This window comes from Euprymna scolopes, chromosome 20, assembly GCF_053919585.1.
Source record: "Euprymna scolopes isolate OS-2025 chromosome 20, ASM5391958v1, whole genome shotgun sequence".
Taxonomy (NCBI): domain Eukaryota; kingdom Metazoa; phylum Mollusca; class Cephalopoda; order Sepiida; family Sepiolidae; genus Euprymna; species Euprymna scolopes.
The window spans coordinates 1586600-1610458 of record NC_136501.1 but is presented as its reverse complement, the minus strand read 5'-3'; the positions used below and the strand labels follow the sequence as shown (position 1 = coordinate 1610458).

Below are 23859 nucleotides of genomic sequence, written 5' to 3'. Positions count from 1 at the left end.
ATTTTTTTCAGCATGTTGGGAAGGGGCTTCCATAGAAATTCCATAAAAGTCTTTTTATAACAGTCAACTATGCAACGTTGTGATGGAAGAGAGACTGAAGCTTTGTAGACACTGACATGAATTGTGAAGGAATTGTTTGCCACATTTTTAAGAAATAGCAATTTTTTCATTTTTGAGTGTTTCCTGGTCCTTCTCGAATGCATACTTTTAACTGTCGTTATTAAACTTGACAATTTTTTTTTTTTTTGCTGTAAATTTGAATCACTATTTGTCAGCTGCAAACAATCGGCAGAGTGCTTGCTGTCTATGCACCATAACAACTGCACAAGTCAAAGTAAATGATTTGGGGTTTGCTATAGAATTTCTGCATGTGTGCTTTGATCCATTCAGTTACGTCATTTACATACTGTTTGGAGAGAAAAAAATAGCTTTACTCCATGTGAAACCTCTGATGACCCAATGAGCTCGTTAGTAGTATTGTCATTTTGAGTAACTGCACTTTGGTTTGGGCTTCGGAAAATGACATCTTCAAATTTCATCCTTCGATAAGAGACACTTTGCCCCATGGTGCATGATCTGAGTGTGGGGATATAAATCATTTATAATTGAAAAACAACAAATTGTGATGTGAAATTTTAATCAAGAGAAAAAAAAAAAAAAAAAAAGCTGCAAACAAGAAAATTAAACTTTTTCTATTCAAATCATTTCTGGGGGAGAAAAGTTATATATTACACTGTCAAATGTGTGTCAAACCAAAAATTTCTTTTAAACTAAACCAAATTTTATGTAATAAAAAAAAAAAAAAAAAAAAAAAAAAATTCAAGCACGAATGGGTGGACGTGATTGCAAGAGGAAAAAAATATCACTTGTTTTCTGCAATCACAGAATTTTTTGTTCCTTTCTTCATTGATTGGATCTTTTTCTTTCCGATAAGCCTTTTTATGTACACATTTATTTTTTTTTTTTTTTAATCAACAAAAGTAGAAAATGGAAAATAAATAAATATTGAAAGAAGAAAAAAAAAAAAGACTTTGATTTTTTTTTTTTTTTTTTTTTTTTAAATAACAATACACAGCATTAAAACAATAATAAAAATGATATTTATAGCAATAATAATTTCATTGTTTTACCAATGAAAAACCAAAATGAGGCAAGTCTGTTTTGTTGAATAGGTTTTTTTTTGTGGGGGGGGGATGGTCCTGAATTTTTTTTTTTTTTGTTACAATCTAATCTGTTTTGGTCTTGATTATTTGTAGAAAATGCATAATTTTTTTTTTTTTTTTTTTTTTTTTCTTGCTCACTTTAGAACAGAAAAATATTAAGTTTTTTTTTAAGGTGTGCTGGGTGAGGTGGGGGTGCTGAAAAGCAAAGGTCGGGAATGGGGAGGTCAACAATGATTGCGTTGTGATGATATCCACTCAAAACATTGAATAAAAATAAAAGCCGAGCATTCATTTGTAAACAAATCTTTTTCTTTTTTTCAACTCCCGTCATCACGAGAGTAACGTCAGAATTTAACGTGATGACAACCAATGATAAAAATCCTCATGTTCGTAAGATTAATAGAAGAAACCAACTTCAAAACAGCCAACACCTTTTCAAATTTTGTTCATTTCAACATCTTTGATTTCCATTTACGTTTTTTGTCGACAACATTTTTTTTTTTCTTCTTTCAATCATTTACCAACATCAGCTTTTCATCATCGGTGGTTGTCTCCTCATGCGCTGATTGAAAGGAAAGTTCCCCCTCTCGGCTTTTATTGATGATATCAATACCAACAATTGCACGTCAATTTAACTCTTTTGAACGTTACAGTTTATAGACTTTGTGTATAGCAGATTTGCATCACAACCAAACATGCAAAAAAAAAGAAAAAAAGAAAAAAATGTCTACAGTTTTTAACTCCACTGTTGTGCTATGTTTCTTTAAAACATTTGGATAATTTTGTCTTTAAAAATATTTCAGATTTTTTTTTTTTTTTTTTTTGCCTTGTGCATTCATTCACCGTGTATCTATTTATTATTAGGTGGTAATTTCTTGTGAAGTTACTGAATGAAAAACATTTGAACATCTTGTCAATTAGCCATTGTTGAACCACAGACAAAAATAAAGTGTAGTGGGGGGGGGGTTAAGGTTCAAGAAAATGAATCGTGAAAATGTGACACGCGATCCAAAAATGCCATTCAAAGTTACACTTAAAAGTTCAAAAGTTCCATTCATTTTACACACAAATTCCAAACATTCAGAATTTCAAGAATACCGCCGCTTTCATCACGCCATCTTCCAAGTTGTTTTTAAAAAAAATAAAAGGGGGGGGGTGAGGGGGAGGTCATGACTTTCTTTTTCTTTTTTTTTTTCTTCCTCTCCATTGGTTAATCAATTCACTCGGTCAGGACACTTGGTTTGGACAATCCGTGGCTTAGGTGTGACAGAACCTTTGAATCCATCCGGGTCCTCGCAAATATGGACGACAATACCTGGCTGGTCCTCTGTTGGTGGATGAAGTTCATGGGCCTCACCTGCACGAAATAAAAAAATAAATCCAGTTAAAAAAATAAAATAAATCGTATTCATGCAAAATTAATTTTTTTTTCAATTTCAAGTTAAACTTGTTTTAAATTCAAAATTATTTTTGGAATGATTTTAAAATACATTCAATTGGTGACGCCCAAATTTCAGATCATTATAAAATATGAAGACATCCTTCAATTACCATTGCTCCCAGGTCCATTCCAACTGAGATAAGTGTCTGAGACCTGTCAGTCACTCACCACTTTTCTTGCGCCATCTCACTAGTGTGTTGATGCTGTTGCCTTATGAATCAGGGTAGGCGGTGGAAGCCCAAACAATCGAAGCCTCCTGATAAGTATTTGCTGAAGTCTTGAAAGTTACATTTTGGGCGGATTCTGATGTTTGTGACGTGATTAAAGATCCAAATCCTGAGAATTTGCAATTAAAAAAACACGCTCAAAAGATTTCAAGCTTTTGAATATCAAGTACTTGCGTAAATGAAGGACTGGTAGATGCAGCATTTTTTGTTAGTCGGATTTTTTTTGCAACCGAAGGTGATTACGAAGCTGACAGAAAGCAATTTTTGATTCTAATTGAGATTTCATCTTTTGGAATCAGTAATGGCTGAAGTATGCCATGGAGTCAGCAACAGACAGACCTGGATGGACGGACTTGACTCGTGATGCGGCAAATTCATTTCCAGCCAGCTTAACCCACTCTGAGTGAATGTCGTCACATGTACAAGTTTCACCGAACTCAGTTGAATATGTATTTCACATGCTTGTGGGATGTTGATTAATCGGATAATTATTCTCATCCTGGGTGTTATCAGCATAACGTATCGGTCGCTGCAACCTGCGACCTTCTTCGGGTGTTGAAAACATGCTTCTTTTTCTCTACTAAGGAAAAGAGGGTTGGCTCTGCATTACACGAATTTGAACTGTGGGTTTCAGGGTGGGTCCGCAGATCATAAAAAAGGTTCAATCTTAAGGTCACTATTTTTTAAAGGCTTTCCTATGACTCAATTTTTCGGCATATCTATATTAATTGTTAATATTTGTTAATATCGGTGAAAAAATGCTTTTTGAAATGTGCAAATTCGGATTACGTTTCTGAATTTTTGAGATGAGGATTATTTAGATTACTGTTCTCATTGCAAGGAGACGTGGCATAATGGATAAAGTACTTGGTAAAATTAATTTGTAAGTTACACTCTTTTGGAGGTTAAAGGTTCAATCCTCAGTGCAGGTGATACAAAGAATGCAATAGCGAATTATTTAAGGTCATGAATGATGGAACGCAAGTATGCTATCTCCATCGATTAAATAAAAGGTTCTGTTCGAAATTCTGTGCAGATTCCAGGAGTTCAACAAGATACACCTGAAGAAGGTCGGAGGTTACATCAACCGAAATGTGCAAATAAAACTCAAGATGAGAACAGTAGTCTGAATAACTCAAATAATACAATTTCATATACATGCTGTAAATTACCTATGCTAGGAATAAAACATGAACAATACCAGTCCTAGGGTAGATAAAACAAATAATACATAGAGATGAAAGATTCCTCTCCCCTAAGAATAAAACATATGTTCAATATCTGCTTTTGTTTGTACTTTAATGGTGAATGCTCTGATGAACTGCAAGCACTTGTACCCCCTCAACATAAATACCCCCGACAAACCTGACAAGCAGCTAAATCCCACCCCTTCACAGTATAGATCCTTAGATGTAAGAAAGCCTTCTACTCCGCATAGTACCCCTGTAGCTTATGTCCCTGATAGTAGCCCCCTACATCAAAGTGGCGATGTGCCTTGTTTGGGGTGAAAATGTAATAAAAAAAAAAAAAAATTTTCAATCATCATCTCAAAATTTTAGAAATAACTACGTATAATGTGGTAGAAACGTTAATAATGTTTGACTAAGAAACAATTAAATGAAGATTTGATTTTATTTGTGTGAAATAACATTTTCATAACTGAATGCAGAAATCAAATGTACATACGACAAGAATGTCAATTAGCGTCTTTTAATGATTGAAAATAAAAAATAAAAATTTTTGTTTTACAGCAATTGAATCAAAAAATTTTTTTCAGCCGTTCTTAATAAAACTTTTTTTGATAATCAAATTTTTAATTAATAATCAAATTAATAATCAATAATTCTTAATAATCAAAACGACAAAAATCTCAAAAGTTTAACAAATTTCACGCTTGTGACGATGAAAAAAAAAAAGGTGGAAGAAAGTTTGGCCTTTTGCCTCAAAGTTCATTTCTTGTTGGCACATGTTGGGGCCAAACAAGAAAATGTCCCTCGAAAGAAATCATTAAAAATGTATTTGCTAGAAAAAATAACCCAACAAAGTGAAGATGCCAAATAATGGCACGCAACAAAGCAATCAATCAATAAAAAAAAAAATTTTTTTTTTTTTAAATCTTTTTTCCTTTTCTCCTCTTTACAACTTCTTTCTCACAGAAGAGACGTTGTGAATCTGCAAGTGCTCAACTGAGTTTCAATATATGGTCCTTATGCCTGTAAAACTTTCACAAAAAAAAACTCGTCAAACTACAACCACTAACAATTTCCCCCCACACTATTTGTGCCAAAAACTGTGCACCTGTGGAATTATACCACAGGTTTGCTTTCCAACCAACTACAACATGGTCATTTTCAAGTTCAATGTAAACAAGTTCTTGTTGAGCCATCCTTTTAAATAATCAAATGCTACCCAATTTGCACAATGATCATCACACAATGCACAAATTAAAATATGTTTAATCGAATTGTATGACCGGGCAACGCCGGGTGACCATCGAGTATTGCAATAAAATTGATTTACATTCCAATCAACTATTTTACATCACATGTTGCATCGTTTTGTGGCGTTCGGGATTCGAAAGAAAATGAAGTAATGCGTTGCGATTGAACCCATTTTTGAACGATGAAACTTTATGTTGAATACATGTATCCGTTCCCTTCCTCCCACCACTTCTCATCCCACTGTCCTTTAATCGTAACCCATTACATCAAATTTGGTCGTGATCAGATGATTTTGTTGTTTTGTATCACGGCATACCAACCCCTTTTTTGGATTATTTAATGCCGAATTTAATAAATTTAAAAAAAATATATATGCATTAGATGTCGTTTGCGTCATTTAATGTGTTGCTTTGCTTTAAGGATAATTTTTAAATTTTGTACGACAAAAATTTATTCAAATTATTTTAAGAAGTTCATACTAACCTGGACTGAGGTTGGCCACTGCAGCCAATAGGTCATAGTTTATCACAGGGTTAGACTCCAAGGTGGGTTCCCACCCGACGGGCGGAGAAGCTGGAGGAGAGATCAAGTGTTGTCGAACAGGTTTTGGAGGTTCGAGGTGTGCCTGGCTGCCAAGACATTTAGTCGGCTAAAAAAAAAAAAAAAAAAAAAAAAAAAAAAAGATTTAGTCAAATAACCAGATTTTATCAGTTAAAAATGAAAAAATTATACTCTAAATACAATAACCCTCAAAGTGTGAAGAAATTTGTCTACTTTTTTAAATAAATAAACAAATTTATTATGAAAAAAATTATCATTATTGACATATTTTGTCTTTATGCGCGAGTTTGTTCAATATGGACTCCAAAACGGCCAGGCTGATTTTTTTTTTAAATTTCGCACCAGGGAGTGTTCTTAGACAGGTTTTGTATCAGAATGCCTCTGATAAATATTAACGATAATGGAAAAATTTGATTAAAGAAGGAACAGTCTGCTTTTGACCAAAGTTAAATGTATTTGTGATGTTTAATGGTTTTAAGAAGTTTTAGCACCACACAAGCAGAGGGATCAGTGGTATAAAATCAACAGTAGGTTCTTTGATGAGACAGGAGTGCGTTCGAAATGAATGTTTCTGTTTAAAGCATAACTGAACCATAATACTTGACTTTAGCACTTAAAACTGTAATTCAAGCCATTGTATAAAAAACTTTTTTTTTTTTTAAATCAACACTAGGTTCTTTACAGTGCAATGAATGTATTGTGGACTAAATAAGTGCAGGGAAATAAATTGTGATGGATCCTTGATTAGAGGAGATAATCAATTTCATTGAAAATTTAAAAAAATGAACGTTTTAATAAAAAAAATTTTTTTTTAAATGGACGATTTCAATGATTTTGATGACAATTAAAATATTGAAAGTGTAGAACATTTGTTGATCATCATTCAATCTGGGACAACGTCAGGTTTAAGGAGTAGATAGGTCCTGCCTATCGCCCGGCTTCCATACTCCTTCTTTGCCTATTAGTCAGGCGCAGAGATACTATCAGTGATTCGACAGAAACACCCATTGGTAGATCTTGTTTCTTGTCTAGGGCAATGAACGCCGTTTCCCCCACTCCCGACACACCCCACCCCTAAAGCTGGGCATTTGAGAATGCTTGAGTACCACATATGCCTGAGCAATTAGATTGGGTTGACCTTCCTCTGATGGGTTGAGGGTACCGGATTGACAGTTACTGGCTGCTGTTTCCGACTGGTAGTACAGGACCTCTAACTCTTTGGTAGCGCTTAGAGCGGCTGCTCCATCAACAGTTGAATAATATCGGGATGTTTGCAGTGCCATGGCACGCATGGAAAGGGACCCTGCACTCATCCCCGGTGGGCTTTCCTGAGGCCACAGTCCTAGTTGATGGAGGGTCAGCTGATGGTCTACTTGTGATGCATGTGTGATATTCTGCATAACCTCCTGTTCGGCTTCCCCTAACCCAACTGAAACTCGTTAAAAAACATGATGACAGTACAATCTAAAAATAAGCTTAAACCAGGCTTAGGGTCAAACAAATCCAACTTGCCTCCTCCCTTGAGGCTTGCATTCACAAATATCCGTGGGCTTAGAACTAATTTAGCTGATGTTGAAGCATTTCTCCTAACAAATACCCCGGATATCTTAGCACTAAGTGAGACTAACCTACACTCCTCCATCCCCTCTAACTACTTTAACATGCCTGGATATCTCCCACTCTGCCGTAAGGACTCTGACAGACATATGCACAGACTTGGAGTTTACATTCGTAATACCCTTCCCCTGACTAGAGAAACAAACCTAGAAACGGATGATCAAGCCTTTATGTGCTTTAGACTAATCATGCAACACAACATTAGCTACTTTTACTTTCTCTACCGCTCTCCTTCGACCCAAGACTGCACCATAATAAACAAAGTATCTGACAGCATAGACACAGCACTCTCTTTCGACACTAGCGCCCAAGTACATGTATTTGGTGGCTTTAATGTCCATCACAAAAACTGGCTTGGATTCTCTACTTATACAGATGCAGCAGGCAGCGCAACTCATAGCTTCTCTGTATCTCACTCCCTATCGCAAATTGTTACTTTTCCAACCCGCTTCCCTGATCAGGAAGAACAACACGCATCACTATTAGATCTGTTTTTGACCACAATTCCTGATGATTGTGTAACGAAAGCCGACAGCCCACTTGGGAACGCTGATCATGCGGTAATAATGGTTGAAATCGCCCTAAACTCTAGACCCAAAACTGAAGAGCCAGTGCTCAAAACAACGAGATATTATAAAAAGGCTGACTGGGAAGCTATCAGAGATCTTATCAGAGACGCCCCATGGGGAAATATATTTTTTCTCTTCCTGCTTAACAGTGTGCAACTGAGACCACTGAATGGTTCAAAACTGCAATCGAAGCGCATGTTCCCATGCGGAAATTCTATAGCAAGCCCCACTCTCCCCAATGGTTTACTTCGACTTGCGGAACTGCCATTGCTCAAAGGCAGCATGCATTCCGAAGGTTTAACCGACATAAGTCCAGTTCAAACAGACAAAAGTACATAGAAGCTAGAAGTAACGTTAAGAAAGAAATAGCGAAATCTAAGAGGGAATTTACGGAAACCACTAAAAAACGCATCGAAGCACAAAAATTAGGAACTCGTGACTTCTGGAAAATCTACAACAGTGTAGTAAATAATGGGCAATCAACGATTCCCCCACTAACCAACAATCACGAGGTTCTTTGCTCAGCAACCGAGAAGGCTAACATGCTTGCCAGTCGGTTTGCCTCCAACTCTACACTGGACCCTTTAAACCACCCCCTACCTGACTTTCCTATGCGGACAGACGCCAAGCTAGACGATCTGGAAATCACCCCTGCTCAGGTGCATGCTATCATAAAAAACCTTGACACTTCCAAAGCATGTGGACCCGACCTCATCCCAGCTGTGCTATTAAAAAAGTGCTCAGCCGAAGTAGCTCCAGTTCTCTCCAAACTCTACAACAAATGCCTTAATGAATCTTGCTTTCCGAGCTGCTGGAAAACTGCTTCTGTGGTACCAGTATTCAAGAATTCTGGCGAAAGAACTGACCCATTAAATTATCGCCCTATTAGCCTCCTCCCACTTTTTGCCAAAATATTTGAGACCTTAATTAACCATGCTCTAGTCCAGCACCTTACAGATGCTAAACTTCTGACCGACCATCAATATGGATTTAGACAAGCCCGTTCCACGGCAGACATCCTCACTGTAATCTCTGAACGCATATACCATTCACTGGACAAAGCGGGAGAGGGCAGAGCGGTAGCTCTAGATATATCTAAGGCTTTTGACGGGGTATGGCATGAGGGTCTCCTCAGGAAGATTAGATCTTACGGTATCACTGGTAGAATACTTAACATAATTAAATCCTTCTTAGATAAGAGAAAAATCCAGGTTGTCCTCGACGGTCGTACGTCTAAACAATATAATATAAATGCCGGAGTGCCCCAGGGATCTATCCTTGGTCCTCTGCTGTTCCTGATATTCATAAATGACCTCCCCGATAAAATTGCCTCTGAGATGGGTATATATGCTGATGACACCACACTCTATAGCAGGCACGACAGGAAAACAAATGAACATATATCTAAAGTAATGGCAGAAACACTAGAGGATGACCTCAAATCAGTAGTGGAATGGGGACAAAAATGGATGGTAACGTTCAATGCCACCAAGACAAAACTGGTTTCATTCAATAATTACAAGAAACCTTCTCTACCACCTATAGCAATGGCCAACAACTCTTTAGCTGAGAGTACGTCTTTCAAGCTCCTTGGCCTAACGTTCACAGGAAACATGAGCTGGAACAATTACATCGAGGGCATTGCCAGGGCCGCTGCGAGGAAGGTGGGCTCTCTCTACCGTGCTAGAAAACTTCTAACACCCGAAAGTATCCTGTACCTCTATAAGGCCACTATTCGCCCATGTATGGAGTATTGCTGTCATATTTGGGCCGGTGCATCGGCTACTAGTCTCTCTCTCCTTGACAGGGTTCAAAAGAGAGTCGCAAATCTGATAGGCCCTAAACTGGCATCAAAACTTCAGCCTCTGTCCCATCGTCGAAACGTTGCATCCCTCTGCCTGTTCTACAAGTATTATAATGGTGAATGCTCTGAAGAACTGCAAGCACTTGTGCCCCCACGACGTGAACACCCTCGACAGACCCGACAAGCTGCAAAATCCCACCCCCACACTGTAGAGATCCCTAGATGTAAAAGATCTTTCTACTCCAGTAGTTTCTTCCCCAGAACTGCTAGACTTTGGAATTCCATTCCAGGTCACTGCTTCCCCAACTGTACTGACATGCATAAGTTCAAGTGCAACGTGAACCAACATCTCGCTGCCCTAATCCCTACATAGTGCCCCAGTAAATGTTTCCCCTGATAGTAGCCCCCTACACCAAAGTGGCAATGTGCCTTGTTTGGGGTGAAAATGTAATAAAAAAAAAAAAATAAATAAAAAAAAAAAAAAGATTATTAACTATAAATCAAAACAATTATTAACTACAAATCAAAAATATTCACATAGCGCCCATTACGTGTTAAGAATGTATTCTTGTTTGTGCAAAATTTACAAAAAAATTCCAAGGTTATTGAGAAAAATTAACAGGAGTGAATAACAAGGTCGAATTCCTTGTTTGTTTGCAACCAAAAAACAAATTTAGATGAGAGACAAAATTGAAACTAGCATGTTTCTGTAATGTTGACAGATTTTCATTCTAAACACTGGACCATGACATTAGGATCAATCAAGAAAAAGGGAGATAATTGTATTTAAAAACTACAAAAGAAATTACGGTTCTGAATTTTTTTTTCGATGAAAATTGATAATTCATTATTTGCATTCTTCGGACGACTGTTCTCATCTTGAGTTTTATTTTCACGTTTCGGTTAATATAACCTTTGACATTTTTCAAGTGTAATCATCAAACTTAGGAAATTTGGGGTCAAACTGTGAAATCAGAAAAAAAAAACTTTTTTTTATCTCCAGGCATGACATGCTTTTGTTCCATCAGCCATGATTGGTTAGAATTTGCAAGTAATTTGTAATTGTATTTTGGGTGAAACCCGTGCTGGAGATTGAACCTTTAACCATCAGAAGAGTGTAATTTTTACAACTGAATTTTACAAAGTACTTTATCCATTGCATCATTGGTTCCATTCAAAATTCAATGCAGATTACCAGAGTTTGACAGAAAAAGTCACAATTGTGACAAAATACACCCGAAGAAGGTTGGAGGTTAAATCAACCAAGACATTATGAAAATAAAACTTAAGATTAGAATTGGAATTAAATAATCCAAATAATATGAATACAGAAGAAATAAAAATATTTCTTTTTTTTTCTTCATTTAAAAATTTTTCATATTAAAATTTGTGAATTTACTTTCCGATTTAAATTGAAAATTAAAAAAAAATACATTTGCAAGATTTGCGTTATAGAAGTCTCATCTGAGTAAAAAAAAAAAAAAAAAAAGAAAAATTTTTTATTTTCATTATCAATAAATGTTATTTAGTGATAAAAATTTATAATTCAATGAATTTAATAATTTCAAGGCTAAAAAATTTAATGTTTTTCTTTTAATAAAATATTTGCATATCTTAATGTGGTTTCAAAACAGTTTGTTCAAAAGTTTTAATTTTTATTAAAGATGCTTCTAAGCTTTTTGCGAATCCTCAGAATTCATGATTGGTTTTGTTATAATAAAACGTTGACTTTTAAAAAGTAATTTTTTATTGTTTTTATCAAAATTTAAACTAAAACCATTTAAGGCATGGAAACAAAGAAATACAGGGATGGGGATAAAGAATGAAGGGGTGGGGATAAAGAATGAGGGGGTGGGGATAAAGAATGAGGGGAGTGATCTTAAACAGATAATTTATGTTGAGTGATTTACAATTCGTTTCATCCAAATTGGGAAGGAAAAACAGGTAATCAGTGATGACAAGAGTTGGTTACCATAGGAACCAATTCCAAAAATAGTGATGGATTAATCTTGTAACGATGACCTGTTCATTCAACACAAAACATCCTCGCATCGAGACTTGCACAATTCTCATTGTCTACATAAAAAAAAAAAAAAAAAAAAATGGATTCACGGTGCAGAAGATGTAATTTGCATATCATTCTCTCCATTTTTATTTTTTTGCAGACTTATCCTCATCTTCATTGTTGTTGTTGTCTCACCACATTTCGGCCAATTCATCCTCTGGCCTTCTTCAGGTGGAAACAACAACAACTATGAAGATGAGGATAAATGAATATACAAATCACTCACCTGAAAGTATTGCAATAAAAAAAAATATATAAAACGTGTTATTATAAAAAGTAGACATTATCGACTTTTAAAATAATTATGGAAATTGCTCCAGACAAGGCATAAAGCCATTTCATGTAAGGAATTAATAAAAATACTACTTAAAAGTCAAAAACATTGCCAACGATAAGTATTAGATGGAAATGATTCTGATTCAGAAAACAGCAATTCTTCCCTCTTTGCCAGAAACAGTGTTCATGGAATGTGAGGACTAAAGGAGAAAAATCAGGGAAGCAAAAGTTATGTGGATGTTAGTTTTTGAATACAGGCGAAACCATTATGGCGGAGAAGTACTGTCAATAAATGGATGAAATGCATCAGAAACTTCGACAACAACACCCAGCATTAGTCATCACAAAAGGCCCAATTCTCCTCCACAACAATGCCCGACTGCACATTGCTAAACCAGAAGCTGAACAAATTGGACTACGAATCTGCTTCATCCGCCATACTCTCCAGACCTCTCACCTACCGACTACCACTTCCTTCATCTATTTTTAATGATCGTAAAAACTCAAATATATTAATATGTTTGACGGCACATAATAGGCAATCCTTAAATGAATTGAATTTCCAGCATCTTTTGCAGCTATGGATTTTGTACTCATGCAGTTTGTTGGCGACTCCAATAGTTTGTTCATATTAAAATGGATTGCTGAAAGTTCTTAGGTTAGTATTTGTAAAACAGTTACGATAGCAAATTCAGTTTATGGAAGAAGGTCACAGAAAACATGGGAGGAAGCGATACGGATAGACGTGCGAGAAATGCATGGTGGAATAACGATAAAATTGTCGCCTTAAAAAGAAAAACCAACACAACTTTATTTTAAAACTTTTATTAAAAAAATCAATTCAGGTAACTTGACTACGTAGTAGAGCTGACATCTATTCAATGTAACCGTGGGTTCTGGTCAAGGGAGGAGGAAGGGAGCAAGTGAAAGCAAGGATACAAAGTCGTAGCACTCCTTCTGAAGCCAAACCTGGGTCTCTTTGGACTTGTGGGCCAGCGCTGAGTTCTGCTATCACAACCGACGGTCTGCCAGCGGCCACCACTCTTCAGCGCATTCAGGTTCACTTTGGTGTTGAAATTCAAGCCAACTTCGAAGATGTGAGGTGGCATGATGTGGCCGTCATTTGAAAGCACACAAATGACCATAACCGTGGGTTATCCAATGTACTGAGCAATGCACTCAAGCATTGAACCATCCGAATTTGCATTTTGAGGATACTGGAAATGGTCCTGTCGTCATAACTTGAATTGGTAGAGAGCACGAGTTGTACAACGGCGCATCTCCAATCTCACTCATTGAACATTATTTGTACACAACTGGTCAATTAGTAGATGGTCGGCAATAAAAAAAAAAAGAAAACTGGTTTTCATCAAACGGAAATGGAATTATGTCATCTTTTCTAGGGCGACAATTTTATTGTTCTATCCATGTAAAGATCTGTTCAGATATAGGTTAGTTTGGAAGTCAATTTCTTTAAGCCGTTCAACACACGCCAGCATCTAAAACAGATGTTAAACCAAAGATGATGATGATACAAATAGGCAATCCTTTGATGAACTGAAGTTGCCAGCATCCTCCTGCTGCTGCTATGGAAGAATGCTGGTTGTCTTTGCTCTGTTCTTGTTACTGGATTTCATATCCTTACACTAAACTGCTGCTGGGATCTACGCATCCTCAGCACTGCTCTAAAATGATCCCTTTGTGCATCCATGAGATTGGAGTGGCATTTGTTGATAATGGAGGAGATAGTAATGGAGGAGGTAGGACTATCATTAACGCAAAATCAAAAAGAAAAATTCCATTTTATCTAATACAGAAATACATAAATTCAGTTTTTAGAACAACAAGTGTTTTATTATCTTTCGAAATAATTTTTAAAATAACTTTTTTTTTTTTTTTTTGTTAATTGTTGATAAGCTGACACAGAAGAATGCAGATAATGTTTTACTAATTTCTGATACAAACAGAAATTGTAAAAAAAAAAAAAAAAAAAAAAAAAAAAATGTACGTTTAACCTTCGGAATTGTGTGATGGATATAATAAGCTTCAACGAAACTAAGATGAAAACATCAATTTTAATAGTTGATAATAAAAGTAACAGAGACTAAAGGACAAAAAAAAAGTAGATTAATGTTTGAGGGGGGGGGATTTAAAAGCAGAATAGATATGTGCTAATTCACTCTTTATGATGAAAAGGTTTTTTTAATTTAAGTTTAACAGATTGACCGACGATCAGAGCTTATGAACACATCTAAATGGTATAATATAATTAAAGTCAAACTAACCATTTAGAATTAGTGTCTTGAAGATTATTATTAGTAGACAAAAATCAGTTTATCTCTCTCTCTCTATATATATATATATATATATATATATATATATATATATATATATATATATATATATATATATATATATATAGTGGAGATGGTAATTAATAAAAACTGAAGAAAGTGCTCAATACTGTTGTAGAGCAAATATGCGTTTTATTTTTTATTACCATATCTTTCTGTTAAGTTACATTATTGTTTCGGCTACTCGACCGTTTTTTGGCCGTCTGTAGCATCCTCAGACTTTACATTTCTGTAAAAGTCTGAGGACGCTACAGACGGCAAAAAAAAACGGCCGTGTAGCCGAAACAATAATGTAACTTAACAAAATGATACGGTAATAAAAAATAAAACGTATATATATATATATATATATATATATATATATATACACTAGCATGGGTGCCCGGCGTTGTCCGGGTGTTTGAAGGTGTATGTTGAGCAAAAAAAAAACGGTCAATTTTTTTTTAATTTGACTCCTATTATGACCCCTTAAAATTTATTGTTTTAGGCTCAAATCGAGTTATTAAGTTAGAGCCATGTCCAAGGAACCTATATCTAAAATTTCAAGTGTTTAGACCCCAAATTGTCGGAGGAGTTTGGTAGAGTTCTCAAAGGTCAAATCGTTGAACTTTGACCCCTTAACAGACAAATTTCTGGCCGAAAACAGATCAAAGATTTTCCCAAATTTCAAGTACCCTGTATATCAAATTTCGAGTCTGTAGACTGAAAATTTGCAGAGTTATTGCGAAGGAAAATGTACACAGACAGACACGTTCACTTATATATATATATATATATATATATATATATATATATATATATATATATATTAAAACTGGCAAAAAAGTCTATATTCTAAATTTAAAGATATCCATCTTACCGCTTATTCCTTTCAGAATGTTAAAATGTTCAACTGTGTGTGGGTGTGTGTATATATATATATATACATACACATATACATACACACACACATATATATATATATATATATACACACACATATATATTGTGTATTTAGGCAGCATGTTTTCATTCAGTGAGATATTGTTAAAAAGCACAGAGCGTTTTTGCTTAATGATCTTTTTTTTGTAATTTTTCCATTTTTTTTGAACGATCATTGTTATGTCTCGGTTGAATTTGTGTAGAAAAGTTCCGTAGTCGTTTGCATCAATCTGTTTTTTTTTTTTTTTCTTGCAAGTACTTTCAACTGATTTTTTTCAGTCATCTTCGAACAATTTTTGATTACTGTTTCATTTAAAATCTGGAGATTAAAGGTGCTTTGGAACTGTATTACTGATGAACCGCCCCCCCCCCCAGTAATGACACCTTACCAATTCTCCAATACTATTGCTACACTATCCCTTTGATTAGTGTACACACAATAATCCTTATCCCCGAGTGGTCATTGGGCCTTGATAAGTGGTGAACTCCATGTAAAAAAAAATAAAAAATAAAAATAAAAAAACTTATAAAATTGCCAAAAAAGGTGATTATATATATATATATATATATATATATATATATATATATATATATATATATATATATATAGAGAGAGAGAGAGAGAGAGAGCACCTTTTTTTGGCAATTTTATAAGTTCCAAATCTCAGCCAATATTGATCAAAATTTAACAAATGAAGGCTTGTTGGAAAGGTAGTGACGTGAATTGTGTAATGGGCTAAGTGACATTTGCCCTTAATGTCGCACATTAAGGGGATCATCCATCATTCAGAGCCTATTTTTTTGGCACTTTTTTTTACATCATAAAATGTTTTAATCATAGTCATTTGTTTTCCTAGTTTTTCATATGAATTACAAAATATCTGATATTGCTCCAAAAACCTCTGGCCTTGATGCTATGGTTTCAAATGATCTGAAATAACAGTAAGGGGAAACTTGATTCTAAATATTTCTCATATGTTATACCTCCCCTCTTTGGTTTTCATACATAAAGTAAATTTCACAGTGTATAAGGATTATTTGATACTGGAGATATTCATAATCGTACCCTATTTCCAAAACGGATTCCTAGCGGAATCTGTTATAGAAAAGAGAATTGTCAGTGTTTATGTCCAGCTAGAAAGAAATGGGTTGAGTGGAGAAGGAGAAAGATAGAGATGGAAGCGGTACTAACCCTATGCGTGTTTAACTGGCTTCCTCCAAAGGAGGAAGTTCCATGAGAGTATGGAATTCACAACTGGTCCCCAGTCGCATGTGCATTCCCATTAGGGAAGATGACGACATTAGGTTTTTGCAATTCTTGCAGGGAGGTATCGACGTCCTCTTACAGTGCCTGGAATTCTCAAATTGATCACCCATCTGGGATTGTCAGGCTCAACGTTGCTTAATTTCGGTTATATAATGAGAATCTGGGTGTCAATGTTATTATGCCGTATAGAGATACAGAGAGATAAAAGTTTTAATAGAAATATGTTACACATTTATCCTAGGCAACGCCGGGTAGCCCTGCTTGTATATTCTAACACTCGGCTTTCAGATGCCTCTCTTTTTTTATTTTTAATAAACGCTTTCAATCTATCGAAAGTGATTGAAAAAAGTCCTTTAAAAAGACTTGACAAAATTTTGATTCATCATTTATTAATGAGAATGACGACAACTTATTTGACAGAAAATAATCAAAAATAAGACCCCCCCTCCCCTAACTGAACAAACAAAATGGCGATAAGCGAATCTATTTTTATGCGATTCTATTTCAGGAAAATGATGCAGATTTATCTCAAAGAAAAATCCACTGACATCGACTTTTGCCGATTGGATCAATATTCATCGGATTTAAGTGATCTGCGGCGAGATTAACTTAGAATTACAAATTTGGAATTGACTCTTGTTTCAGATTTTCATTTTATAGAAAAATATTTAAAAAAACAAAAAAAAAAAAAAAAACAAATACAACTAATGAAAGAACAGAGTTCTTTTCTAGAATAGTGGCTCCTCTGAGAAATATTGTGTTTTTGTTGATTTAAAAACACAAAAGAACTGCAATACATTATTTTCGCCCGTTAATTTAAAGACAAAAATAAATTTCTGAATGTTGAAAATATCAGACAAGATTTTTGTGTGTGCGTGATTGTACACACACACACACACACACCTGGGCTGGTGCAACTATCACTAGTCCCTCCCTCTTAGACAGAGTCCAAAATAGAGTCTCCAAAGTTAATAGGTCCTTCACTATCAGCCACACTAACCCCTGTCCCATCGATACAATCTTGTACACCTGTGCTCTTTTACAAGTATTTTAATAGAATGTGCTCTGATGTACGTGTATTTGTATCCCTCGACGTACATAACCCCCTCCCCCACAAATTTGTTGAGCAACAAAATCTCACCTCTTTACTGTTGAGGTCCCTAGATACCAAAAAGCCTTCTACTTTAATACTTCTTATAGTTTGAGGATTAAAGAACGAATTGAATTGTATGTATGTGTGAGTGCATAGGTATTGTCTACAACTGATCAGTGTGGACGGATATAGCAAGTCTATCTTCATACACAATTGAAATCTAAAACATCCCGTCACATCCAAATGTGATCAACAAAAAACCTATCCACTGCTTCAAAAGCTTCAACACTAAGTTATATATCTCTATCTATCTATATAAAAGGCAAAATGTGTGACCATTTCGTGTATGTCTTCAAAAGGCTTTTCTCGCACACGCTCCCGGGTTCGTTACTATCGTTTAAAACTGTGTATATAGGTTCTAGATAATAATATGTAGGATTTGGGAACGCATGTAGCTTATAGATTTATTTACGTCGACTTTTACAAAATTATTGCTATTTTGGCTTCGCGTGTGTTGATTGGGCTTTTTAGTATAAATATGTGAAACTAAACTCAAACAACGTCTTCTCAGCATTGCGTTGGGAAAAACGTCCAGAAGCAATCAGCTTTGATCAATCTTGTATATCAGTACAATTGGGAGCTGCTTTCCCTTCCCCAACATCTGTTGGGGGAAGAAACAGTCAAATTTGGGTAAACAACCCAAACGCTGCATGACCTCTATTTGACCTTCTTAATTAGGTCAAATGGAAGCAGCAGAGTTAATTTTTATTGCGCACGCCTGTTTTTTATAGTTAAATAGATAAATTCAAACATGCTTAACTTTGTCTGTCGCCGTGGCTCAATGGTTAACGTAGCACGTTTTTTTTTTTGTTTTTTTGAATACACATTAATTTCCAACTCAAGGGTACGGGTTCGATCCTCATACACTCACCTACCAAAACATTTTTTTTTAATTATTATTTAAACCCCCCCCCCCTCGGAGTTTTGATTTACCTCAAGACACCCGGGCATCGCCGGGTATCCCCCGCTAGTTATTATATAAAAGGAACTTTGCGTGTCTGAGTTTGTTCCTTATGGACTCAAAAATGGCTGGGCCGATTTTTATGACGTTTCACACAAAAGTACTTTGTGCCTGGCAGTATTCTTCGATAGGTTTTGTAGCAGAATGTCTTTGAAAAGTATCGATAATCAAAATAATCCAATGAAAGAAGGTGATTTTGACCAGATTTTACACTTTGCACAACCTAACACCCCAAGTGCATTCGAGAAGGTTTATTACCGCACAAGCAGTAAGGCCAGGCATATAAAATCAACAGCAGGTTCCTTGATATATCAGAGGTGCGTTCGAAATGAATGCTTCTGCTGAGAGCACGATTGAAGCATGATACTTGGTTTTTACATTTTAAACTTTAATGTCCCTTACTCCATAATACATTGTAGTCTATATTGCAATGTAAACTACGATGTATCGTGCACTAAGTTACTGCGGAAGCAGGGGGGCATGTGAAGCTTCCTCCCAGTGCACTGTGATGGGTTCCCAACTAGAGCAGGCAATCAATTGATTTGATTTAAAAATGGGCCATTTCACAGATTTCGATGACAATAAAAATATGGGAGTGTGAAACATTCATTGATCATCATTCAATCCTGGGCAACGTCGGGTTTCTCTGCTAGTATATATATATATAACACTTCCATATACACACCCCCTTCTCCAACACATGCACATAAAAATGTTGTATAGCAGACTTCCGGTAGAAGGTTAAACAATAAATTTGACCAGAAAACGTGACCAAGGGTGACATGTGAAATCTTCATGCGGTCAAGACAGCAAGCAAAAAAGTGAGTCACAAATCTAGGAGAACCGGGAAGATGTCAAAGTGAGTGACCACATTCTTGCAGAACAATTTTGCTGATTAAAATGTTGGCCGATCAGAATCATGATCTGCTCAACTCTCCACAGTCCTCTTAAATATGATCCCAAATAGTAGCCCCTTACGTTTCAAATAGCATATATATATATATATATATATATATATATATATATATATATACACATACATACACACACACACACACACACACACACACACAATTACCTATCATAAGAATATAAAAATATTCTTGTAAATTGCTTCTTTTTCTATTATTTCTGAATGAATCCATTTTATTCCTAAAAGACCATACCGATTTGACAAATTGAAAATTGATTATTGCCAGTGCGGTTTGAAAATTGATTAGCCAAGTTGTTCCAAAAATAAATTCCTCTACAAAACAAAACAAAAAATCTAATTGTGCAGTTGATTCCGTGGAAAGTCTTTCCAATAAAATTCCATTTATTTACAAGTGCCATTCACCAGTTTCAAGTTCTCAATATCAAAACAGATTATATCAAAACCAAGAATTAATATTTCATTATTTTAACAAAATTAACAATTCCTTACTGAAGTAGTCAAATTTCTAATGAAAAAATTTCAACGAATGATCTTATGTTTTTTCTATTTTTATTTTCTCTTTGAAATACGACAATCTTTTTTTATTGGTTTTGAAACATTCTATAAATGAAATAAAATACAGAAATAATTCGGATTATCATTTTATAATGTGAACAGAAATTAGCCATATTCTTTGAAAGAATTATTTCATAAGTTTAAAAGTAAAAACTTGAAAACCCAATTAATGTTGTCAATATTTTTTTATTATTATTGAATGAATATCATTTCTTTTTCTGAGACTTTCGGTGGAATCCATCCAAATCATTGTGTTAGATTATGCTAGGGCAACATCAGGTTGCCTTGCTGATAGTTAGAAACAAGATTTTGTAATTTGTGGTGTTTTTTTTTTCTCTCATTCTGATGGTGATTGCCTCAGAAGAGAAAACTAAAGTCCGATCTTGTAGACGGTTGTATCAAAGTACATTTCTAGTTGATGTGCATCACATGGTTCGTGCATAAATTTAAATTTGGGTTAGCCGCATCTTTTTGCATTGATTTTGTGATGTTAAAATTAAAACTTTTTGAACATCCAAGTTATAGTGTTTTTTTCTTTTTTTTTTTTTTTTTTTGGTAATGTGTTTGTGCATCTTGATTAGAGGATCAGTTGATTGCATTTCAGTTGATAATATTTTAATGATGTCATCACGGACACATTTTAAATGCATCCAAGCATCTCTAAAATGTGCTCCTCTCCGCCAATCGGTCACACTTACATCTGAAATCGTATTCACATCGATAAACACGAACATTGAATGACCCTTAAGAACATCTTTTCTTTTTTTTTCTCATCATCGATGTTAACAAGATAGCAGAAAATTATTACCAATTCGTGCCACAAAATGAACAAAACAAAATATGATGGCGTCATCCTGATTATGTCGAATAATCTTAATATAAAAAGAAAGTGATATCTACTTATGTAGGAGTAGAAGAATACAGTTTAATTGAGGCTTGACGAGCGAGTTGAAGTGCGTGTGTATAGTTGTTGTCTTCAAATCAATGTGCACCAATATAGCAGGTCTTGGATATGACCTTAAACTATATCTGATGGTTAGGCCCCAGCTTACGGGCTTTGGGGAGTGTGGAGCCACCCTTTAATTGCCATGCATCCCAGGTCCATTGACCCGGAGTGGTAGGACCTGCTAGGCTCCCAACTATGAGTTAAATAGAAACTGACTTGAAAAAAAATATTCTATTAAAAAATTCTTCTTCAAAATAACAGGATTCAGCATTAAAGAACCTGAAAAGGCTTGATATGCCGTAAAACAAAAACAACCAACCAACTGATATAGCAAGCCTATCTACATACAGACTTGAAACCTAAATATCAGGTCACATCCAAATGTGATCAACAAACAACCTATCAACTGCACCAAAAACTTCAACACAGTTTTATAAACATTTACATATACATGCACCCCTCCCCCCGCACACACATAAGGCAAAGAATCATGCCTATATATAATAAAAGGGGCGCAGTTTTTCCCTTCTGAACCAAAATACTGTAGGCTTACAACAACAGATGCCACATACAAATTTCTTATGTCTAGCCAATTAGCCACTATCTTATGTAACTTTATAAAGACTTTTCTGGCACATCCAGGTGTTCAAATAAAATCCTAAATTCCTTCCAAAGAGCTACACAGAGCACTATCGCATTAACCTACAGAGGAAGTAGTCCAGATTTTTCCCCCTATTGCTTAAGTCCTGTTACTGATCCCCATAAACACTGCAGGGATTTATACACACAGTATGGAAATTGTGGTTACATCCTTCATAACTGATCTTATATACCAAAACGTTAAATTCCCGTCATTTAAAATTTCATTTTAAATTCAGTCGATTCGAAAAATAATTCTCCCTTATACCATTCCTGCTGTTCTGATTGCCCTAGATCAAACAGAGCCCTTATTCCAAACTACAATTCTGTTAACTAAACCGAATATGAAAGCCGTTATCCAACATGGCGTCTACCGATACAGGAGGTCAGCGTTTTACATTAAATAAAGCGATTACCGAACAGCACAGAGGTATTTGCTTCTCTCTATCCCTCTTTCCTTCTCTCTCTCTCTAAATGTGTTTAGAAAGAGAGAGAGAGAGAGAGAGATAAACAGAGGCAGATCAGAGTCAGAGTTATATCTGTTTTGTTTACATTTGACCATTGTACCAGAAAGAGAGAGAGAGAGACATAAAATCATTGCCATGGATTGACATTATCACGTCCAGTTATTTGGTTTAACTAGAAAAAACATGACGTCATTTTGATGTGGTTGTGGTAGAGCAGTCAATATCGGATCCGCATCACAACCTATGGTGCACGATTGCAACCATGTAAGGGATTGTTTTTTTTGCTTGAGGTTTTCACATTTAAACGCTTATGATAAATATGTATAACATTTTGTGTTTTTTCTCAAATTCAAAAAGTTTTATTACTCCCCCCCCCCCACTTTATTTTTTTGTGTTTTGTTGGGGTATCGAAATGAAACAATAAACCTTTGTTTTTGGGGTGTTTTCTTTTAATTGTTTTTTTTGGGGGGGGGGGATTTATTTTTATTTTGGTTTTATTTTTTATTTGTTATGTTGGTAAGTGAACTATTTGAAACCAAGTAGCGCAGTAATTAATTAAAAAAAAAAAAAAATTAATAAATACACAAAAAGTTTTGTTTCATTTCCTTAGGATAGGATTCCATATTTTCGTTCTTACATAAATTTCTGCTTCTTAATAAAACTTTGAGACAAAATATTTTTAGTTGCAGAGGCTGGTAAGTAACCAGTCAACATTACCACCACTTCAACAACTATTGTGTTCCAATGGCTATTCTTGCCACAAGGATTTGGGGGTGTCTATTCTGAAACCGGTTCAAAACATGGGGAGGTTGGTGGTTGGGCAGCAGTAACAACAATAACAACCATACTTTAATTTTTCAAGGAGGGGGCACGCTTCAACCCGGGCAACGCCGGTTAGCGGGTACTGCTAGTAAAATATAAATTTAACTTCCATTAAATGAACTCAATTTGACCTAAAAAAAAAATTCAGATCGTACTACCCAACATCAATTAGCCGAAATGTGATAAATGTCAAAAACGAAATTATACTCCAATATAGGCATAAAAGGAAATTCGAATACAACAATCATTTGAATTCTGCAGATACCCTCCCCCCCCAAGATCAGAACTAATCAGTGTGATGTCTTATTTTAACTGTACATGATTTATTCATGCCAGATAACCCATAATCCAACTCATCCATACTAGTCAAATACCCGACCCTTTTTAACTTTACGTTTTGGTATTACCATTATCCATTATTACTACATTAGCTTATCAACCCATTGTACTGCCATCTCAGATCCATTACCTAAATTTAATTCATAGAACACTTCGTAATATGTGTTGTTTGTTTTTTTTCATTATGATGATGATGATGATAATGTCATTCATAACACTTCTTCCCATCGATGTTTTTTTTTCTTTTTTAAATTGACAATTTCATATATGCCAATATATCTATTTATTTTCTATAATTTTCTTCTTACATTTAAGCTCAACCATATACGTTGAGCTC

General features: G+C 35.2%; 1 protein-coding gene across 1 annotated transcript in view; it reads right to left on the bottom strand.

Moving 5' to 3' along the window:
* Window positions 1-1086: 1086 nt before the first annotated feature.
* LOC145241287 (calcipressin-2-like) overlaps window positions 1087-23859 on the bottom strand; it is a 179249-nt gene continuing 156476 nt past the window's right edge. The window contains exons 3-4 of the mRNA XM_080104035.1: window positions 5756-5921; window positions 1087-2520 (exon numbers count right to left, since the gene is read on the bottom strand). Coding sequence (XP_079960161.1) covers window positions 2378-2520; window positions 5756-5921 — 309 coding nt within the window. The 3' untranslated portion in view covers window positions 1087-2377. The remainder of the gene's footprint in view (window positions 2521-5755; window positions 5922-23859) is intronic.